Here is a 20,723-nt window from a genome sequence, read left to right as displayed (position 1 = left end):
CCCACTCTGTGCCTGATTATGGTGATAGGTGCTTTTCTGTGTTTGATGCTTTGAGGGGTCCATCTCTTTCCACTATAGTTGGATGCGGCTAATTAATTACTGCTTTCATTTAATAAATATTTATCGAGCAGCTGCTGTGGGCCGGACACTTCTCTGGCTTGGCTCTGAGGATGCAGACAGAGGGACTCTGCTCCCACTTTTAAGGAGCTGCCTGTCTAGAGGGGGCACATACAAGTAAACGGAGAGTTTTAAATTGCTTTGGTAAGTGCTCCCACAGGGGTAAGCACCGACAGAAGGGCGAGTGAGAATAAGGGAGAGGGGGGCTTCCCTGGTGACGCAGTGGTTGAGAGTCCACCTGCCGATGCCGGGGACGCGGGTTCGTGCCCCGGTCCGCGAAGATCCCACATGCCGCGGAGCGGCTGGGCCCGTGAGCCCTGGCCGCTGAGCCTGCGCGTCCGGAGCCTGTGCTCCGCAACGGGAAAGGCCACAACAGTGAGAGGCCCGCGTACCGTAAAAAAAAAAAAAAAAAAAAAAAAATCCTCTAGAATATCAAGTAGCTATTTGTATTAAAGTTTATATATAACATTCTATAAAAAATTAATGTACATAAGCCTTCCTCTAATGCCAGTATTTTCTGTGAATGTCATAATGATCCTACTTCTAGGGTTAACTTTGTTTGAAATTTTGAGACAACCTGGAGCTTTATTTCTTTTATATTTCTTATTTATATCAACAAGATGTCTGCAAGCACAAAACATCTTTTATTTTGAAGGCAGGAAAAATGCTGGTGAAATAGAAGATTATCCAGTACTGCATAACATTAAAATTTACAAATATATACTGTATTTTTAAAAATAAACGTATTTATTTTTGGCTGTGTTGGGTCTTCTTTGCTGCTTGCAGGCTTTTCTCTAGTTGCGGTGAGCGGGGCTACTCTTTGTTGCGGTGCGCGGGCTTCTCATTGCGGTGGCTTCTCTTGTTGCGGAGCACGGGCTCTAGGGCTTGTGGGCTTCAGTAGTTGTGGCTCGCGGGCTCTAGAGTGCAGGCTCAGTAGTTGTGGTACAGGAGCTTAGTTGCTCCGTGGCATGTGGGATCTTCCCGGACCAGGGCTCGAACCCGTGTCCCTGCATTGGCAGGATGATTCTTAACCACTCTACCACTAGGGAAGTCCCTATTATTTCTTAATTTCTTAATTATTATTTCTTATTGTCATAAGATTTCTAGTAAGTAGGCAGCCTAGAAGATATTATCCCCATTTCACAAAAGTTGAAACAAATTCAGGGAAGTTAAATATGTCCCCAAGATCACATAGTAAATAGTGATGAAGCTGGGACTTAACCAAAGGGGGTTTTATTTTGTTTTAAAGTTTATGATTTTTCATCTCACAATTCATTTGACTAAAAAAGTATGCCAATCATTGGTATCAGGATTGAGGCGGATAGTACTGCATACTTGAAAATCTCTTGCGTTCTACTCCCCTGTAAAAAAAACAGTGCAAACTGAAGAGGGAAAAAAATCTGTACTTCTTTTTTTTTTCTTTTGTGCTGTCAGCTCTGAGTTGGTTTAGTGAGTAATTTTGCAAGGCTTGCTTCACTTTGTTTTGAGCAAGACTGAACCCAGTATTTCAAACAAAAGGCAGCCCGTTACTAACTTCTGGTTGCTAGGTGTGGTCTCCTTTCAAATTCTATAAAATCAGAAGCCCAAGGTTCCACTTCCAGCGTGAGCCGTTCAGAGAAGAATCTCTCTTTAGGTCTTTGGACGGAGGCAAAAAAAAAAAGGTAAGTCTTGGTTTTACATTTAGGTAGTTTTGGCTCTTTTGAAAACTTTTCCCATTACAGTGTTTAATGTTACTTCTGTGTAATTTATGGCTAGCTGCACTTACACCTTTGATAAATCTTTATGTAAAATTACACTGGCTATTTATATTTTAGGAATCAGAAATTGTAATGTTTTATTTTTACTTAGTTAAGAAATACAATTTTAAAAACAAGGAAACTTTGCTTAATACTGGCTTATTGTACTGTTGGTGAGTTACCATGGAAAAGAAGGAAAGAATGTGTTTTTTCCTACAAGTTATGAGTCTCCAAGAGCTGTGTATGCTTTACAAGGAAATCATGAAGGATGGTGGTGTCTGTGGGGAGCCAGGCCAGAAGAACCCAGACATAGGTTTCAGGGAGCTATCTCAAAATAGCAGGACTTAAATAATTTATTTTTTCTTTTGTAAAACAAAACAAAGCAAAACAAAAAAATAGATTCAGACCTCATAGTGGCAATTATGGCTTTTGTAATTAACATTTTGAAATTAATGTTATGTTCACTCATGCGGTGTAAGTAAATTAGAGGATCCACTTACTAATCATTTCATTTAGAGAGGGTGTGGCCACATTCTTTCTCCTGTAGTCTCTGTGTTTTAGACAGGCTTTTCAAGTGCTGATTTGAAAACCTAAGGGGAAAGGAAGTATTTCCTCCTGGGTGGTGTCAGATAAGTTATCTCTTGGGAATGCCTGTAGGGCCCTCTAAAAATATTCCACTTAGTAGCATCTTGATTGCTGAATGAGCTAATGGCCATAAAACTCCTTAGAAAAGCAAAAAGCAGATCTAAAGTAGAGTTTTTACTGGTGTTGGATATATGTGCAAAAGCAAGAGATTTTGAATCCTCACCATATATTTGGCTATTGTTTATTACAAATGTTCCTTCAAGAATTTTTTCTTAGCTCATTCCGAATATTAAGTTAAATGACGTAACATATGATTTTTAGTGCTAGTTAATCAAAAAAGGTGTGGTTTTTCTTGCCTTGTTTGTGTCTAAAATTATGTATGGACCTTGAAAAAGTAATATTCTCCCCTGCTTGCAGGAATGTATTTTGGTAGGCACATTGCAAAACGATTCAAATGTGGTCAAATGCTGGTTTCATAATTTCCAAATGGCCTCTTCTCCAGAAGTTATGTTAACCACCCTGTAGCCCCAGGCTCAACCACATCTGGCAGATATCTGACATTTGATGGATGTTGACAAAACTGTTAATAATAATATTATTAAGAAACCAGCTAGAATTTCATGGTTATTAAATACTTTTTCAGTCAAATGATCTGCAAAGATTGGTTTCTATTGATGTTAGCTTGCTGAGCTGGTTTTTAATCCTCTCTAGACCCATTAATTGATGACATATTTAAAGCCATGGACGTATTATTTTTCAGTGATAAACCAAAAGCCGTTTTTTCAGTAAATGATTTCCTCTTTCCTTAAAATGGGAGAGATTTTTATCAGAAAGATCAGAACAGATACAATTTATATAATACCTTCATTCATTATGCTAATTTTCTCCACCTCCATCTGCTTGAGGTGAAATTTAAGACTGGCACTTCAGAGCTATAATGAATCTTAGCTACTGTGTATTTCAACACTCTTATTTTTATAAATGGAGGCCCTCTCCCCCACTGCCGAGAAGTTAAATGTTTTCTTGAGGGCAAACAGCCAGCTAAAGAGAGTCAAAGTAGGGCTCAGAGCTCCTCAATTCTTATTTTTACGTCCTATAGTTGTGGATAGAAAATATTTGTTAAATTAGTATAGATATTTTTCCTGAATAATTAGCACTGATACAATATTTGTTCATTCAATAATGCTTATTAGCATACTAAGTACAAAGCATTCTGCCAGGGATTAGAGGTTCATAATGAATGGTAGGTTATCACTGCCCCCATGGAATGCTGCTATAAATATAGATAAGTAAATAGAAAGTGATAATGCAGAACAATAGGGACAAGTGTAGGAGTAAAGGCAGGATGCTTCGGGAGCACACAGAAGGTCGGTCACTCACCTCAGTGCTGGACCAAGGAAGGCCTCTTGGAGGATATCATGAGGTGTAGGCTGAGTCCTCACCAAGAAGCATCATTTAGGCAAAGGGAATTGGACATGGAGGATGAAACGGCATTCCAGGCAAAGGGAACACCTTACTCAAAAGTCTAGAAGCAAAACATTCATGAGACTACCTTTCATAAAGTGGCTCTTCGTAAGTCATGCCGTTGTACAGACTAATTGCGTTTTCTCAAACGAGTAGGTGTGGGAAAGACTTGTGAAATATATATTCGAGGAAAAAAACTATGCACAGGCCAAAGTATTGAAGAATAAACTCCCTCGGGCTGGGGTGAAACCTGCCACAGTCTCCATGGGTTAACTGTGAATGAATTTGATTCTTAAGTGTAAGCTATTAAAAATAACATTGATCTTGTCATCATCTTTTTGGTCACTAGTTTAAAAGCATATACAATATTTTGGAATCAGAAGGCATGGATTTATGTATGCCTTGATGCTTGCCACTAGTATCTAGAAAACTGCCAGAAGAAATTACACTTTGTTTACCCAGGTAGAAAATGGGAATAATGATGCTGTCCTCTGCAAGGATCAAATTTCTGCTGCTGTCTTTGCAGAACTCTGATCTTTCCCACTTGTCTCAAGGAAGGCATGATAGACCACAAAACTCAGTTTCCTCTGTCAGAAATTCTGGAAGTAGCCTTTCATGAAGCTGACAGAGGTAGAAATTGTGGTTTTTAAAGTTATTAAAAACTGTTCTTCTGTAATAATTTCAAATCTTCAGAAGAGTTGCAAGAAAACTGCGCAGAATCACCATATACTTATTACCCAGGTTCCCCAAGTGTTAACCTTTCACCACATTTGCTTTCTCATTAATTCTTCCTTTTCCCCCTTCCACCCTCTATACAGTTTTTCTTTTCTGTATCATTTGAAAGAACACTGCAGATATGATGTCCCCATGTCTCTAGATACTTCAACCATAGTGCAGTTTAAAAAAATCAGGAAATTAACTTTCCTACAATAAGCCATAGTTTTCTCAAACTGTCCAGTTGGTACAATTGCTAATGTACCATTTCTGGAATACCTTTCTCTTACATTTAGTAAGCATGGCTCCCTCTCTGTCTAGCATCTTTTTGTGCATATTTACCTTCTTTAATTTATTGCTGAATGAGAGGAAGAGAGCTCTTTTATGACACATACAAAAAAATGTTAATCCCTAAAAATTTACACATTTTTTCATAGATAAATGAGATTGATAGGCAGTGCATTTTCACAGATGATTAATTAGAAGAACTCTGGAATATTATTAATTTCCATATAGGTCAGCCTATGTATAAATGGTCAATTTCATCTTCAAATTAGATGATGTTAAAGACTGAGATAAACTTGGTTTCAGAGCTCACTGGTAGCCAGGTTAAATATATATTGAGCCAAGGAAAATTAATAAAATAAGCTCTTAAGTACCTAGTACATGTTCTAAACATTGCAACTTAAAAGAAAGGTGGAAAAAATAAAACCTGTTGTGAACTCAGAGGGTTATTAAATTCTTTTTTTACTGTACAATTCTACTTCATAGACTAGATCATTCTCTGAATAGTAAAAATATATGACAAATATTTGTATAGCATGTGGCAATCTATAAAACATGTTTGCATGTTTGTGATTTATTTATAGTTAAGAAATCTTACCTTCAAATTACTGAATGGGTTTAATCAAGTACAAAATGCTGGTTTTCATACAGAGGTTAGGTATTGAACACACAGAATGGTTTAGCAATACAATCTGAGCAAAATATTTTTGCTGTGGTATTTGTAAGATGTGTTGCAACTATTCAACGTTCTGTTAAAACACGTAGCTGCGTTTGAGCACTTAACTAGCAGTACATGATCGAAACTACTTCCTTGAGGGTTTGTACCTCCTGCCACAATCCTTGTGTCTTTAAGCTTTGCTGAGAGCTAGTGGATCTTGTTTGGCTGAATTTAGATTCCGTTTTCCTCTAATTGCTTTCCTGAGTAGGTTCTATTCAGGTTGCTTGACCATATTCCAGATCATACCTTCAGGCCATCCAAATGGCTTCAGACTAAAATCGAGGAACACAGAGGATATGTCACAAAGCTGTCTCCTCTATGGATACTCTTGTGTCAAACAAATTATTCAACCCCGTTGTTTTTGTTATTTTGTATCAAGTAATTAATAGAGCAATATCATTTTCTAGGCTTTCTCAAGTTTTTTTTTTAAGAAACTGATGCATTATGTAAGCATTTTTTAATTTTTTTTTTTTTTTTTTTGCGGTACGCGAGCCTCTCACCGCCGCGGCCTCTGTCGCCGCGGAGCACAGGCTCCGGACACGCAGGCTCAGTGGCCACGCCCCTCGGGCCCAGCCGCTCCGCGGCAGACCGGGGCACGAACCCGCGTCCCCTGCATCGGCAGGCGGACCCCCAATCACTGCGCCACCAGGGAAGCCCTATGTAAGCATTTTTAAGTGAAAAAATTGTGAAGTAAAGTTTCCATAAAATTTATTTTGAAGTTGTGAGGCTCATTTTTTAAATTACTTTTGACAAGATCCTTAATCTCTTCTTTGATCTCTTTTGAAGTTTTTCTTTTCTAATTGAAAAGAGTGGAAATATTGGAACACATATTTCTATAATTGAGGGAAAAGTACTTTGCTAAGTGACCGATCATATCACTCATTTTGAGGATTCTACTTCATAAAGGGCATGGATGAGATGATAAAAATGGACATTTTAAATACCTGAAACCTTGCCAGAAATTGCAAGAAGTTTTGGATATGCCAATTAAGCAAAAGGAAAATGACACTCCGTGTGCCAACAGCAGTTGCACCAGATTATAGTATAATAGGAACTAAAACCTTGTGCAAAACTGTACACCATGACTTTACCTCAGGAAATAACTTTAAATTTATCAGTTGCTTGAGGGGAAGAGATTAAGTGAGTGCACAATATATTGGTTCTTCTCACAGATGACACAACAGTAATTTGAACAATCCCCATGATAATTAAGTGGAGATAGTTTCTGCTTTGGATATTAATTCTCTCACGTATTTAACCTCATTACTTGCAACTACAGCCATTTTTCAGCAGGTGTGGACTGAAACACTTTGTCTGAACATGCCATTAAGGAATCAGGTTATGGGTTTTACTCATGAGTCATTTAGCTTCATAGCAAGAATTTAAAACTGCTAAGATTATCCTTCCAACCTCCTTCAGATGTACTCATGATAGCTGTCTCCAGAGAAATAAACAAAAGTGTATGGAGAGATAGATCAGTGTAGACCTGGAGCTTGAGCTCCTAAAAAAAAAATCCCTAGACAAAAAGGGTCATTGATGGCTTCTTTTGTAGATAACTCAGAGAATGCATTAATTTTTAACGTACTTCAGGTTTTAAAAATATACATGTTTTATTAAATAAAAATATTGCTGAACCACGACAGCAAGTCAGGCAATTTTCTTTAACATAGAGTTTTCCAAAAGAGGGCATGCATGGTGCAATTTCACTCTAATGAATCCTGTTAGAGCAAGGCACCTGCTATAAAATAATCCTTTTCTGGGTTTTTCATGTTGGGTAAAAAAAACACATGTAGGACTAGTATTTAGACAGCTCAAATAGGAAGAAATGTGAATGTAGTGATTACTTCAGGTACTGAAATAATTTTATACCACGGAATGGAAAAGAAAACTGAATTATTTCAGGGAGAAATATCACCTGACTATCTTTCTATAGAGTTTTGAGTCTGAATCCACTCCCACAAATTAGTCATAGATTATTTTACCTTATAAATGTCAGTATTATGCTCCTTCTCTACCCATTACTTTTGTTTAAGTCCTCATTAATCCTGCATAGATTCTCCCACAACTTACTAAATGGTCTCTAATCTTCCCTCTTGCACATCTCCTAGCCATTCTCTAGGATACAGGATGACCTTTCTGAAATATAACTTTCTCTTTAAAAAATCCATTAATGTTTATCCAAACCTTTGGAAATATATTTAAACTTTTAAATTTGGGCTTCTGTTAACATTTCTTGCTCTAGTAAACTTCTTTCAACTTCCCAAATGTGACAAGTTTCTCTCTGTTTTGTTCTCTTTCACTTTTCTGCTCATCTCAACTATTCTCAAGAGAGGCTCCGGTCACCAAGAACTTCCTCTCAGAATTGTTCTTAGCTTTTGAATTTTCTTAGGGAGAGCACACACTGGCTTCAAGTTCTTTGAGCCAAGGGATATTTCAATGTTTTTTGCACCCTTAGTGCTTGGCATACAGTGGGTGGTCTGTAAATTTAGAGCAGTGAAGTGAAACACCAGCTCCTCTCTTCAGCCTATATGCTTACTTATAGAAGTCATCTGATCCCTAAAGTGAGTTCTGAATATGCTGAGGAAGAGCTACGTTTCTGAGGCTATGGATTTCTGTTCAAGGGTAGTAGACTCTTTTAAAAAAAACCCAAATCCAGCATTTTATGATGCTCCAAAGATTAATCCTGGAAAGTAAAGGCAAGGCTGCTCTACGTCTTGTGTATGTAAAGGGGTGGAGTGGTGTGTATATGTGGTGGGTTTGTGGTTTGTAAACGCATCGACCTGTTTTCTTTTCAGATCCTTCAAAAATGGCAATGGTAAATGAATTTCTCAAGCAGGCCTGGTTTATTGACAATGACGAGCAGGAATACATTGTAAGTCAAGTGACAATAAAAGAACTTAGTTAAATATTAAAATAGAAACTAATGTAAGTGAATGGACAGTAATTTATTTCTCTCTCATCCACAGAAAACTGTGAAAGGATCCAAAGGTGGTCCTGGGTCATCAGTGAGCCCCTACCCTAGCTTTAATCCATCCTCAGATGTTGAGGCCTTGCATAAAGCAATCACAGCTAAAGGTAATTCTGTCTCCCCAAAACAGTCCCCTCCTAGACATTTCAGAATGGCTACTAAAAAACAGACCTGTGCAATTTAAAGAGTCTTTTGTTTTGAAGATAAAAAGATTTCCTTGTCAATGAAGATATATTTCCTTTCTCAGCGCTTGGGAAATTTTGGTCAAATCGGTAGAATATCTACTTCTACAACAGATATGCTCACAAAGCTCATTTCTAACAGGCTCAATGCTGAAGTCAACACCTCTGCTCACATTTAGGGTTTAATCTAGGAAACAAACACTGCAACACTGAGGGCCAGGAACAATTTCTTCCTCCTTTCTCATTCAAGTGAATGGAATGTCATCCCAAGTGCTTCCATTTGATATGCAGTATCGCATCCATATCCCAGTCTGGTAAAATTTGTACTTCTTAGTTTTGTTAAGAACTCCCTTTGAAGCATCTTGATAATGAACCATTTTATGTCGGTTGTTGATGATGAAGAAAATTGATTTTAGAAGTCTAGGGGCCCTTTATTTCCAGGTGTGGATGAAGCAACCATCATTGAAATTCTGACTAAGAGAAACAATGCCCAGCGTCAGCAGATCAAAGCAGCCTATCTCCAGGAAAAAGGAAAGGTAGGTTGGAGTGGTTAATTGAGATAATTAATTTCAGTCATATTTATGTTTAAGTATAGATTTTGAAGCACAGTTGCCTAGTTCTGTCAGTCTCTAACCACTGTTTTTCCATTACAACTAAGATTACTGTATTTATCCTCTTGGTTGCAATGTAATCAATTCTAGCAAATTTCCTGGTTTTATATATTGTTTTGTCATCTTGATTCTTTGCACATGTCATGTGGTGTTCTGTATTGGAGACAAGCCTTTAACTTGAACATAACAGACATCAAGATTACTATTGGCAATAAGAAATAGGTTCTGATTGAAATGTGTCTTCTGCTAAAACTTAAACTGAACTGTTTAATGTCTGAATGTAAAGTTTATACATATAATTCTATTTTAAAAGTAAGCTTTATATTTTTATACAAAAAATGGGCAATTTTTTTAAGGAGTACAGTTAGAAAACTATTTGATGTCTGATTATAGTGCTTATTTGAACAGTGCAAATCCCAATGGTTGGAAAAGTTATTAATACATTATTTTTAAAGTATTCTTACTACTCTTTCTGTTAATACACAACCCCTATCTTTTGAGCTTTGTGATTTCTTCCCTGTATAAAGGATTGAGAACCCTGTCCTTTAAAAACTTATCAATGAATTCAGTAAATTTCATTCTAATCACTCTAGATCTAAAAGACTAAGATATTAAATATCAAGTACCCTTTTCTATGTAAAGGGAAGGAGCTCTAAAAAATGGTTGGGTTTAGGACTCAGTAAGACTATCTAAAGATCAGGTAACACCACATTACTGTTATCACCCTGCATGTTATTTACTAGAAGGTTATAACATCTCCTTGTTATAGCCCCTGGATGAAGCTCTGAAGAAAGCCCTCACAGGTCACCTTGAGACAGTTGCTTTGGCTCTGTTGAAAACTCCAGCCCAGTTTGATGCTGATGAGCTCCGTGCTGCCATGCGGGTAAATCATCTAATTTAAGCAAAACTCCTTTCCTCAAGAGAATGTCTAATCCACTGATGCCTCTTACTGTATTCTCAACAACTATTATAGGGCTATCAATCAGTGGTTACAAAATGAATAAATAAATAAATGTTGGTGTTAACAACTATGTTATTTCCACTACCTTCATGATGTTATTGTATATCATAGATCTCTCTTTTTACGTTTTTGCCCAAAATATTTGCTTTAAACCCATTTTGTTTTTAGAGCACTATAATAGATAGACCTTATTGTAATTATTAAATATTGTGGATATTTACTAAACACTATGAGAAATTTACTAAATGTCAGATTCAAAAAAATTTTGGGACGCAAAAACTAGTTGATATTCTTGAATGAAGATTTTTCTACATTTTATTCTTCTTTTTCAATTCAGGGCGCTGGAACTGATGAAGACACTCTGAATGAAATTTTGGCATCAAGAACTAACAAAGAAATCAAAGAAATTAACAGAGTCTATAAAGAAGGTAAGTTTTAATGTCCAACAACCCAAGTGCCTTAGTCGGAAAGGAAATCTGATATACTTCAAAAAATAATTGAGTGTGGATGTTAATTATGGGGACTTTGGAAACTACATATTGACATATTTCTTCATTGTTTACCACATGTCTACCACACGCACATACTGTTACCAGACACATTAGAGCTGCTGGGGTTCAGATAAGGGACACAATTGTCTCAGCCCTCATCAAGTTTGCACTTTAATAAAAAATGTCCCTTTGGGACAAATGGCCACATATTATTGCAGTGGAAAGCTCAATTCAAAGAACTGAATTTAAAGAATTTCCTAAAAACATTTCTTATCTTTCTGAGGTTTATTTCATAAAAATGTCCCGTTGTCTTCCATTTTGAAAAGATAACAACAAAACACCCCAAACATTTGTCCTTGAAAAAGTACAGAGCTTGGTGCTTATAATTCTCTGATGGAAACTAACTTTACCATTATGAGTATAAATGACTCACTTACCTTCAATGTCCAGATAGATCCATGGGGATGAAAGACCAGCAGTGGCTCATGTTATCTATTCAGTGAAACATCTCATTTCAGTGGTATGCTCAACACTATAAAGAGTATCTGCAAGTGGGTCCTGGGCAGTGCTGGGCCTTTACTATTTTCCTTTTCTAGTTTCCTAAGTCCCCAGCTTTTTTGTTTTCCCAGCTTAATATGTAGCACCACGGAGGATATTTCTGCTTGATTTTAATACCAAACATAGAGAATACAATAGCCCTTGTGTATTATTTTCACAGCAATCTAATAAAGGAACCAGAATAAGGAAGCTTTTAACCTCATTTTCTGCAATTCATATCTCATTATCAGTATTTATCTTAAATCCATTTATCAGTGAAAACCATCAAGAGGGGCATTATTATTAGTTTTTTTCTTTGATAAAACATAGTTTACAAAGGTAAATATCCATAAATTATTCCCAATGTATAGTTCAATGACAGCTTATTAAATGGTTCTGTCTTCTAGTGAATTATAAATTCAGTTAATTTTTTGCCAATACAGCATAATTTTGCAAGTTAAGTATGGGTGTTTAACAAAGAAAAGTTTTACATCTATATCTAAGGTAGACGGGTATACATACACATATACACGCATAACTAAAATATATTACGTATAAGATATTTTTTAAGTAAATAAATACTCTGTGTTCAAGCAAGTTCCTCTGGTTTATTCTTTTAAATAACTGTTCTATTCATCTCATTGCTTAAATTCTGGTATGTTTTATTTCAGAATTGGTTATTTAATAATGTACACCTATGCAATTTATTCTCATTAGCAAAATCTTTAGGGCTATAGCTTTTCACAGTATTATCCAAATTGTTTTAGTTGCCTTATAGGCAATAAATTTGATGATCAAAAATTTTGCTTGCTCTGATTCCTCTATTTTTATTAAAAAATGATAATATTTGAAATGTGTCCCAAAAGTCATTGAACACTTGGCATTGCAAATTGTGAGCCAATATAGAGATGTCAGGTATTATTATTATCACCATTACTTATCACTAGTTTAATACAAAATATACTTTTCTTATTTCTCAGAACTGAAGAGAGATCTGGCTAAAGACATCACCTCAGACACATCTGGAGAGTATCGGAAGGCTTTGCTTTCTCTTGCTAAGGTATAACTCAGATAGTTCAGGAAATGCCTCTTCTTTTATGAAAAGTAAAATCTTAGATTTCGTCTCTCTAGAAATGAGCAATTCATTCCTTTTCCCACAAAGAATATTACTCATCTGATTTTAAGGGAATTAAGTAAATCATGTGATTACATGCTAGAAAACCACTTACAAAAGAATGGGATATTTTTCAGGGTGAACGATGTGAGGATCTTGCCGTGGATGATGACTTGGCTGATACGGATGCCAGGGTAAGCAAGTACACACAAATACTCCTAGAATCCACTTTCCTTCTTCAAATAGGTCCTACCTGAGGTGAGGTACCACTTGAGGGCCTCCACGTGAAAGCAAGTCTGAAATCCTCCAAAAGGACAATAGTACCTAATGTCCATTCCCTGAATGATGCCTACCTTCCTGCATTCAAGCGATCAAAGAGAGGAAATGTGGTCTTTATGTTTTCAGTAGATTGCACTATTCATGAAGCTGGAGAGGAATGAGAGAGAACAAGGAGAATTTGATTTGTTATTCCCAAGAATTGTTTTGTTGAGAAGACAGAATTTTTATTTTACCAGGTATAAGAAAGTAAAGTGGAAAGAATAAGCACATCTAATATTCTTTTAACAGTGAACATTGGTTTAGAGGTGTAAGTTTATATTGTAAAAGTATTATTGTAATGACATTAAAATTATAAAAATTATAACATTTATATACTTTCAAGCATATTGTTATATATAGTTTCAGCGAGGTTGCTTTTTATTTATACATCAATCCATTGGCAACATTAGAAAAACTGTGTCATTTTAGGGCCTGGAATTTTTGTTAAAAAAAAAAAGACAGCTATTATTTACATATGCCTTCCTCATGAGATAGTATTCTCTACAAATTCATCACAGTGAATTAGTAAGAATGGAAACTTATTTGATCACCTCCACTCACTGTACCAGTACATTATCCTGCACATAATAAGCATTTATTAACTTTTGTTGAATGAATGCATATATATCAGATCTTTGCTTGGAAAGTCCAGAATAACTTCTTATGCCCGTTGGAAATTTGACCATTTTAATAGAAATTGTGCAATCATACCAAAGAACCAAAGTTAGCATTTGAATAGTTGCCCATAGTAAGAAATTACTCTTATTTGCTTGTGATATTTCTGAATTTGCTTTCCATTTTAAGGCTATCAGGGCTCTTAGATGTATATTTATGGCAGCTACATGGATTAGTGTGACCCAGGAAGAGGATGGTAATTAACATTTCAAAGTTAATAGAGCATGTTTGTGACAATAAGGCAGGGACTATCTTTTTCATTTGCAAAAGAGGAAAATCTGTAGTTTAATAAGGTGAAACTATTTATCTAAGATTGCAGAGCTATTAAGTGGCACAGTCAGAATTTGAATACAGAAATTCTAACATCAAAATTCAAGATCTAAAAAAAAAAAAAAAAAAATTCAAGATCTAGGTAATGGTTGAATTATTGACTTACCAGTACCATTTGCTGAAAACTACTTTGAACAATTAAAAGTAAAATTAAAAATTAGACAGTCCCTTGGAGTTGCCTTGATACAGAGTGCAATCTTAAAGCAATTTTATTTAACAAACATTTATTCTGCAAACATATATTCAGTCTCTAGGGTTCGCAAGGCACCTTGAGAGATACTGTGGAAAATACTTGACAAAATAGGGTTCCCATCTTTAAGGAACTTATAATCTTAGCATTGCCTACTCTGATTGTATTGGACACAAAGCAGCTGCTGCCTCCAGAATCTTTGAAGAGATCTAACATTCTTGTGCAGATAGCAAGTTAGCAGATAGTCAAGTGTTTATTTTTGTGTTTCTTGACAGGCCTTATATGAAGCAGGAGAAAAAAGAAAAGGGACAGATGTTAATGTGTTCACCACCATTCTTACCACCAGAAGCCCTTGCCATCTTCGCAGAGGTAAGAATAAAACAAATGTTTCCTGCGATTGTTTATAGAAGATGCAGGGGGTTTTTAGGGCAAATAAGAGAAAGAAAAGAGAGAAATCTTAATCATTGTCACTCTGATACCAAATGGATGCAGTGTTCCTGACCCCTTCTTGCTATTTGTGCATTTGTCCAGCTTTGTACCACCACCATTTTATAGTATTTGAAACACATTTTATGACTTTGGCATGTAGAACATTAGTTTGTTATTTTTGCTATTTCCTTTCCCTAAAATATTTGGAATAGGTCTGACAACATATACACATACAACAGAACAAATGAAAATACAATGAAGAAAAACAACAACTTCACTCATGGCTGAGTGAAGAAAAGAGTATCTAGATGCTGCAGAAACAAAAACCAAAAAAAGAGTTCTTGCCTTTGATCACAGGATTTACCTCTTGACTTCTGGAAGTCAAGGCGAAGGGAAGGTCATGACGATTACCTAAAGTTTATTATTTTTATAACAGCACTCCGATTTCTAATGTTACAATTAAGAGAAATCTACTACACAGATCTTTATATAAGGAAAGATCCATTTGTTATGGCACTTGTCTCTGATGTAGTGTTATGGATGTCAATCACATGCCACTTCTAATAAATGTCAACATTTGCAAAAATTTCCCCAAAATATACAGAAGCACCAAAATAGCCATGGAAGTTACATTCCTCAGAGAAGATGAAGTATCCAAAATATGCTCCGTTGAATAATTAGCTTTAAAACGTGTTTTTTGAAGTTCAGTCCTCCTAAGGAATACTTTGACTCAGTTGCCCTGATTTTGCTCAAGTTTGCTAAAGAATAGGATGTTTTGTACATCTCTTAGTTTAAATTTAATATTCAGTGTTTCAGAAGTACTCCAAGTTCAGTAAGCATGACATGAACAAAGTTCTGGACCTGGAGCTGAAAGGTGACATCGAGAAATGCCTCACAGTTATTGGTATGTAGTCCTGGAGGGGGAAGAGTTTTCTAACTTGAAATTGCATTGTCAATGCTGTCCCATAATTTACAAAATAAAATATAACAAAACAAAACAAAAACTCAGATGTAATTTATATTTCAAATAGAGGCAACATGTAAGATAATGGCAATAAATATTTAGCTAATGTTATACAATGGCCTTGTTAGTAGTAACAGATATTATTTCCTTTTTTAGAAAGATGGGCAGGTGGACAGTACTTACTGAGCACCTTACTTATACTACCATGCAATACACCAGGCCGGGCATGGCACAAAGGAAATTCAAAATGGTCATTAAGAGCATAGGATTTGGAATTAAATAAATGCAGATCCACATTCTGGTCTGTCACTTGCTAACTGAGTAATCTTGGGCAAGTCCAAAGGATTTGATTCAGTAGGTCCCTGGTGGCTTCTGAAAAGGTCTTCAGGAGAAAAGGATTTTAAAGGTTTCCCATTTTATTCAGATGACCAGTCAAGGTTTGGAAACCTGCATTTTAAAGCAGTGCTTCTCAAACATTAATGTGCATATGAATCCCTTGGGAAGATTGTTAAAATGCAGATTCTAATTCAGTAGGTCTGGGGTGGGGCCTGGATTCTGCATTTCTAACAAGCTCTTAGTTGATGCCAATTCTTTTGGTCCATAGACCACACTTTGAGTGTCAAGGTAGAGAATCATACCAACTGACACATCTGTTAGTATTTTATATTTGGCAGCTGCCTTATATTTTAAGACTGTCTTGTTCCACTTAAAATTTTTTTATTACAACATGCAGAACTATTTCTTCCATGCCAGCATGACCTTTAACACCTACTAGCTTCCCTGTTTCCATGAAGAGTATACTCAGGATAGCATGAAATACTGAAGTTGCTATTGGGTAGATTTAAGATAATAGGAAAAAAGTGATGTTGTCAGAGGACAGAATATTCAAAGTCACCATCTAGAGAATAGCTTCTTATAAGCCAAATATCCCATATTGGTAGGAGGGGTAAGGAACAGGGATGGAGAATAGAAGCTTACTTGCAAAACTCTGTATTCTTGTTTCTGTCACATGCATCTTTCTTTTTTTGGTGGTAAATATGTCAACTAAAATATACCTCTCTTGCAGTGAAGTGTGCCACAAGCAAATCAATGTTCTTTGCTGAGAAGCTTCATCAGGCCATGAAGGTAACTTTCAACATATGTGATTTGCTTAGGGAAAAAAAATTACAGTGTATGGAAAGAAGAACAGAAAACCTCATGTTGTTTGAAAATTACACTTATTTTGAGATCTTTCCATTAAAAAGAATTACTTTTCCATCCAATGCAAGAGGTAATATACTTCCTTATTAGAATAAAATTCTCTGTTAGATTTTTTTATGTTCTTTTATAGGTAAGATAGTAAGGTGAGCTTGAATGTAATTTGTAGATTACTCATGATTTAAATAAAACTTCAGTTGGCAGAGGAAGGGTGATATACTTCCTCATTTAAGGTACGATTTTAGTAACCTACTTCTGCTAAGGTTGTAAGTTGCACAATCTCCCCCTTTCTAAGCTTCATTTATCTTTTTTATTATTCTGTCTTCCATGCCATTGCTTTATATGTCATTCTAAGATTTTTAAATTTTGTTCTAAGATCACTGAAGTGGAAGGTGTTATTAAGATGTATTTGAGATACCTTAACCACTTCACTTTAACTTTATCATTTAGCATGCATCTTATTATATAGGATTTCACCTCCATGCTTGTATTGTGACAAGTTATGAAATTGTCTTTTTTTTTCCTTTGCCACTCCAAAATAAGGAAGTCTTCGGAGAGCAATCTAACTATTCAATTAATAGGAAAGAGTCCCTATGAAGTGATAGGCATTGTGCTACTAGGTATCAGTAGTAGGCAGTACAGTCCCTGACCCCATGCCTGCTGTTATCTAGTGAGGTAATTAGATGGGTAACAATGAAAACCTAGTATTGTAAAAGAGCAGAAGAGGGGCCTGTGCCCCAGACTTTGGAAATCAATGTAGCCTTGCTGTCAGCTAAACTAAGACCTGATATTTGAAAAGGAAATAGCCAGAGGAGAGCAGAAGTGGACGAGATGAAGGGATAAAGCAAGACTGGTCCAGGAGGAGGAGATATCATGTCTCTTTCAGGATAGTAAACATAATTAGAGTGATGGTGCATGGTGGAAGAAGTTGTAGAATTAGGCAGGGCATGGTAAGCCCAGATAAAATGATTGGTTTTCATCCTAAAAGCAGCAGAAGGCCATTGAAGGGTTTTAAATAGATGAATGGGAAGATCAGATTTATAATTTAGAAAGTTTACTTCATTTGTAATTATTGAATAGTTTAGACAGAGGAAAGACTGGGTGGTAGAAGACCAATTAGGAGGTTATGAAAGCTCGTGTATATGCTGCAGATATCACAGTTTGGTTTGTGTCATTTTATTACCACTTGTGTAAAGTGTGTGTGTGTATTTTAATGTGGTGATAGTTTCTCCATAGAAACTATATAGGTGAGCAAAAGAGCTCACATTCAAACCCATATCCTCCCTTATTAAGAGTATGCTCTGAACATGAGGGACACTTACCATCATTTGTTTTGGACAGGGTATTGGAACTCGTCATAAGACACTGATCAGGATTATGGTTTCCCGTTCTGAAATCGACATGAATGACATCAAAGCATGCTATCAGAAGTTGTATGGCATCTCTCTCTGCCAAGCCATCCTGGTATGTTGTGATTTTCATAATGCTAACCCCACAAATGACAATACTTTTGCAGCTTCTTCAAAGAGAAAGGCTGACTTATTGTATCTGTAAATTTCATATGTAAGATTAATTTGTTATATTAAGATACAGGGACTTCCCTGGCGGTCCAGTGGTTAAGACTCCGCATTTCTACTGCAGGGGGTGCAGGTTCGATCCCTGGTCAGGGAACTAAGATCCTGCATGCCATGTGGTACAGTCAAAATATAAAAATTTTTTAAAAAGATACGTAATTTAAAGTAAACTGAACTATCACTGGTAAAATCTACTAGTGAGTTCTATAATGAAAGACTCTGCAAATTTTTCTATAGTCATGGAAACAGTTTCCCATACATACATTTAGCAATCAAAATATTTTAGTAGAGAGATATTATGATTTATATAATGATTTATGATCAATGAATACTGATCAGAGGATTTTAAACATTTTATTCTAACTTTTTCCTTAATTTTGTCATATGTGAAATATATAAAATACATGTTCAAGTTAAGAAGTAAAAAAAGACAAGTCAAGGGGTTTTGAACTTAATGAAAGATAAGTGACTGTTTAAATTCAATTTGGCATTTATATTGGATAACTAAAATCTACCAAGAAAAAGTGAGAATATCATGGGCTTATAACTTTCACTCTGGTTGAGCAAGCCAGAGGTGATATGAAATTATATTGTGTTATACTTAATTCTGTGTGATATTTCATTCTTGGAAAATAATGGCTCTAATATATAACATGATCAATTCAGAGAAGTTTGCAATCTGAATTTTGAAAGCTATTGCTTTTCATATAATAATTAAAATATCAGTTATCTGCTATATGAATTATATTATTTAATTAAGTAAGTGATATTCTTATCCAGGATCCTAGAAAATAGATGTACTGTGATGTATGTTCTACAACTGTTAAGTCTAATACAATAATTATTCTACAATTTAAAAATACCTTCTATTGCTTATGGTTTCAGGTAGCATTAAGTATACTTTATTTTTTATCAACAGGATGAAACCAAGGGAGATTATGAAAAAATCCTGGTGTCTCTCTGTGCAGGAGACTAAACATTCCTTTGATGATCTCAAGCTTTTTGATCAGAAGACTTATTAACCATATCTTTCCATTCCATATCATAGATTTAAATAGAAAAGTTTCTTCAACAGGAATATAGTCTAGTAACTCCTTCCTAAAAAGTATAGCCTATAAATCATTTTTTATTTCAACTCTATATAATAGAGATAAGTTTTTTTAAATATATTTACTCCAAACTATAAAACCCCACGAAGAGGTTGTTCTAGTAACATTGCTTGAGAAAGATGTTTATGTCACAGAAATTAAAATGGTTTTACAGGACAATTGGTGTGTCATTGGTTCTTCTATTCTGATTTTCTTTTGTGTGTAATGCAGTTGTTTAATTTGATATCAAGGGACAGGAGCCTGAATTCTAAATTATAATCCTCTAATGAAATAGATTTTACATATTAAACAAAATAAAGTATTCACAGAGTTAGAAAATGAACTACATACATTTTACCATTTGGGTACAGATTATTGAGAGAGTATCTTTGTATAATAATGGATTTATTGCATCAGCATTGTAACAATTGGATATTCTGCTATATTTCATGAACCAGTATAAAGACGAAATAGCAACAGCAATAAAAATCCCTCACTTTTTAAAAAATGGTAGTTGCATATTTTCTAAGAGACGATCAAACTGCTTTCCAGAGTGGCTGTACCATTTTACTTTCCCATCATAAATGTATGAGTAATCTAGTTTCTCCTCTCCACAACTTCACTAGCATTTGATATTGTCACTATTTTGTATTTTGGCATTGTTTATTTTTTATTGTTGACTTGTGAGAATTCCTTATGTATTCTACATATTAGTCCTTTGTCAAATATGTGGTTTGCAAATATTTTCTCAGTCTATAGCTTGTATTCTTGTCTTCTTAATAGAGAAAGACTTTCTCAGAGGAAACATTTCAAGTTTTAATGAGATTCAATTTTTCAATTTTTCCTTTCATTGATTTTGCTTTTTGTGTCACATCTACAGACTCTGCCTAACCTTTGGTCCTGAAGATTTTCTCCTGTCTTTCCTAAAAGTTTTATAGTTTTCCATTTTACATTTCAGTTTGTGATCCATTTTGAATTAATTTTTGTATAAAGTGTGAGATCATACCTTGGTCAAAATTTTTTTTTTTTTTTTGCTTATGACTATCCAGTTGCTCTCATACCATTTGTTGAAAAGGTAGTTTTTCTTCCATTAAATTGCTTTTGCACATTCGTAAAAAAAAAAAAAATCAGTTATTTTCCTCTCGGAGTATTCTTACCACATAGGTGGTAATTTAATTTATCCATTCCCAAAAGAATTGAGTTGGGTATTTGAATTTCTGACTATTCTCACCTTCATTCACCTGACTGTAGCTTTATTTTCCTTAATTACTGTCCTTCACTTTCCTCCATGGACACCTGTCCCACGCATCTTACGGAACAACCATGATGACTTGGCCCATAACGTATTAGCCAAACTGAGGCTGGCCAAACTGAGATATGCTGCTTATTACAGCACTGATTTTTTTAGTTCTTTTGTTATTATATATGACACCTTCCTTGTGTGCTGGATTGAGAAGGAGAAGTACCTGAGAGGG

The 20,723-nt window shown here is 35.5% G+C and overlaps 1 protein-coding gene across 2 annotated transcripts; it reads left to right on the top strand.

The window, feature by feature from the left end:
- Nucleotides 1-1,661: 1,661 nt before the first annotated feature.
- On the top strand, nucleotides 1,662-19,428 carry ANXA1 (annexin A1). 2 transcript variants are annotated; one of them, XM_060154971.1, is made up of 13 exons: nucleotides 1,662-1,778; nucleotides 8,415-8,491; nucleotides 8,586-8,694; nucleotides 9,211-9,305; nucleotides 10,150-10,263; nucleotides 10,679-10,769; nucleotides 12,350-12,429; nucleotides 12,621-12,677; nucleotides 14,272-14,365; nucleotides 15,234-15,329; nucleotides 16,456-16,514; nucleotides 17,928-18,050; nucleotides 19,080-19,428. In XM_060154971.1, the coding sequence occupies exons 2-13, from the start codon at nucleotides 8,426-8,428 to the stop codon at nucleotides 19,134-19,136; spliced, it is 1,041 nt and encodes a 346-aa protein (XP_060010954.1). In that variant the 5' UTR covers nucleotides 1,662-1,778; nucleotides 8,415-8,425; the 3' UTR covers nucleotides 19,137-19,428. The 2 variants fall into 2 exon arrangements, with proteins under 2 accessions (XP_060010954.1, XP_060010955.1); XM_060154972.1 differs by lacking the exon at nucleotides 1,662-1,778 and adding an exon at nucleotides 6,260-6,279.
- The last annotated feature ends 1,295 nt before the right edge of the window (nucleotides 19,429-20,723 follow it).

Source organism: Lagenorhynchus albirostris, chromosome 7 (genome assembly GCF_949774975.1).
Source record: "Lagenorhynchus albirostris chromosome 7, mLagAlb1.1, whole genome shotgun sequence".
Classification (NCBI taxonomy): Eukaryota; Metazoa; Chordata; class Mammalia; order Artiodactyla; family Delphinidae; genus Lagenorhynchus; species Lagenorhynchus albirostris.
The sequence above is the reverse complement of the archived record's forward strand: the minus strand, read 5'-3'. Positions and strand labels throughout refer to the sequence as shown.

Bases quoted from the DNA above. Each gene is read 5' to 3' on its own strand.
- ANXA1 (XM_060154971.1), top strand. From the start codon at position 8,426: ATGGCAATGGTAAATGAATTTCTCAAGCAGGCCTGGTTTATTGACAAT. The intron at 8,492-8,585 runs GTAAGTCAAGTG...TCTCATCCACAG, and splicing joins ATGACGAGCAGGAATACATT to AAAACTGTGAAAGGATCCAA. The intron at 12,430-12,620 runs GTATAACTCAGA...GATATTTTTCAG, and splicing joins CTTTGCTTTCTCTTGCTAAG to GGTGAACGATGTGAGGATCT.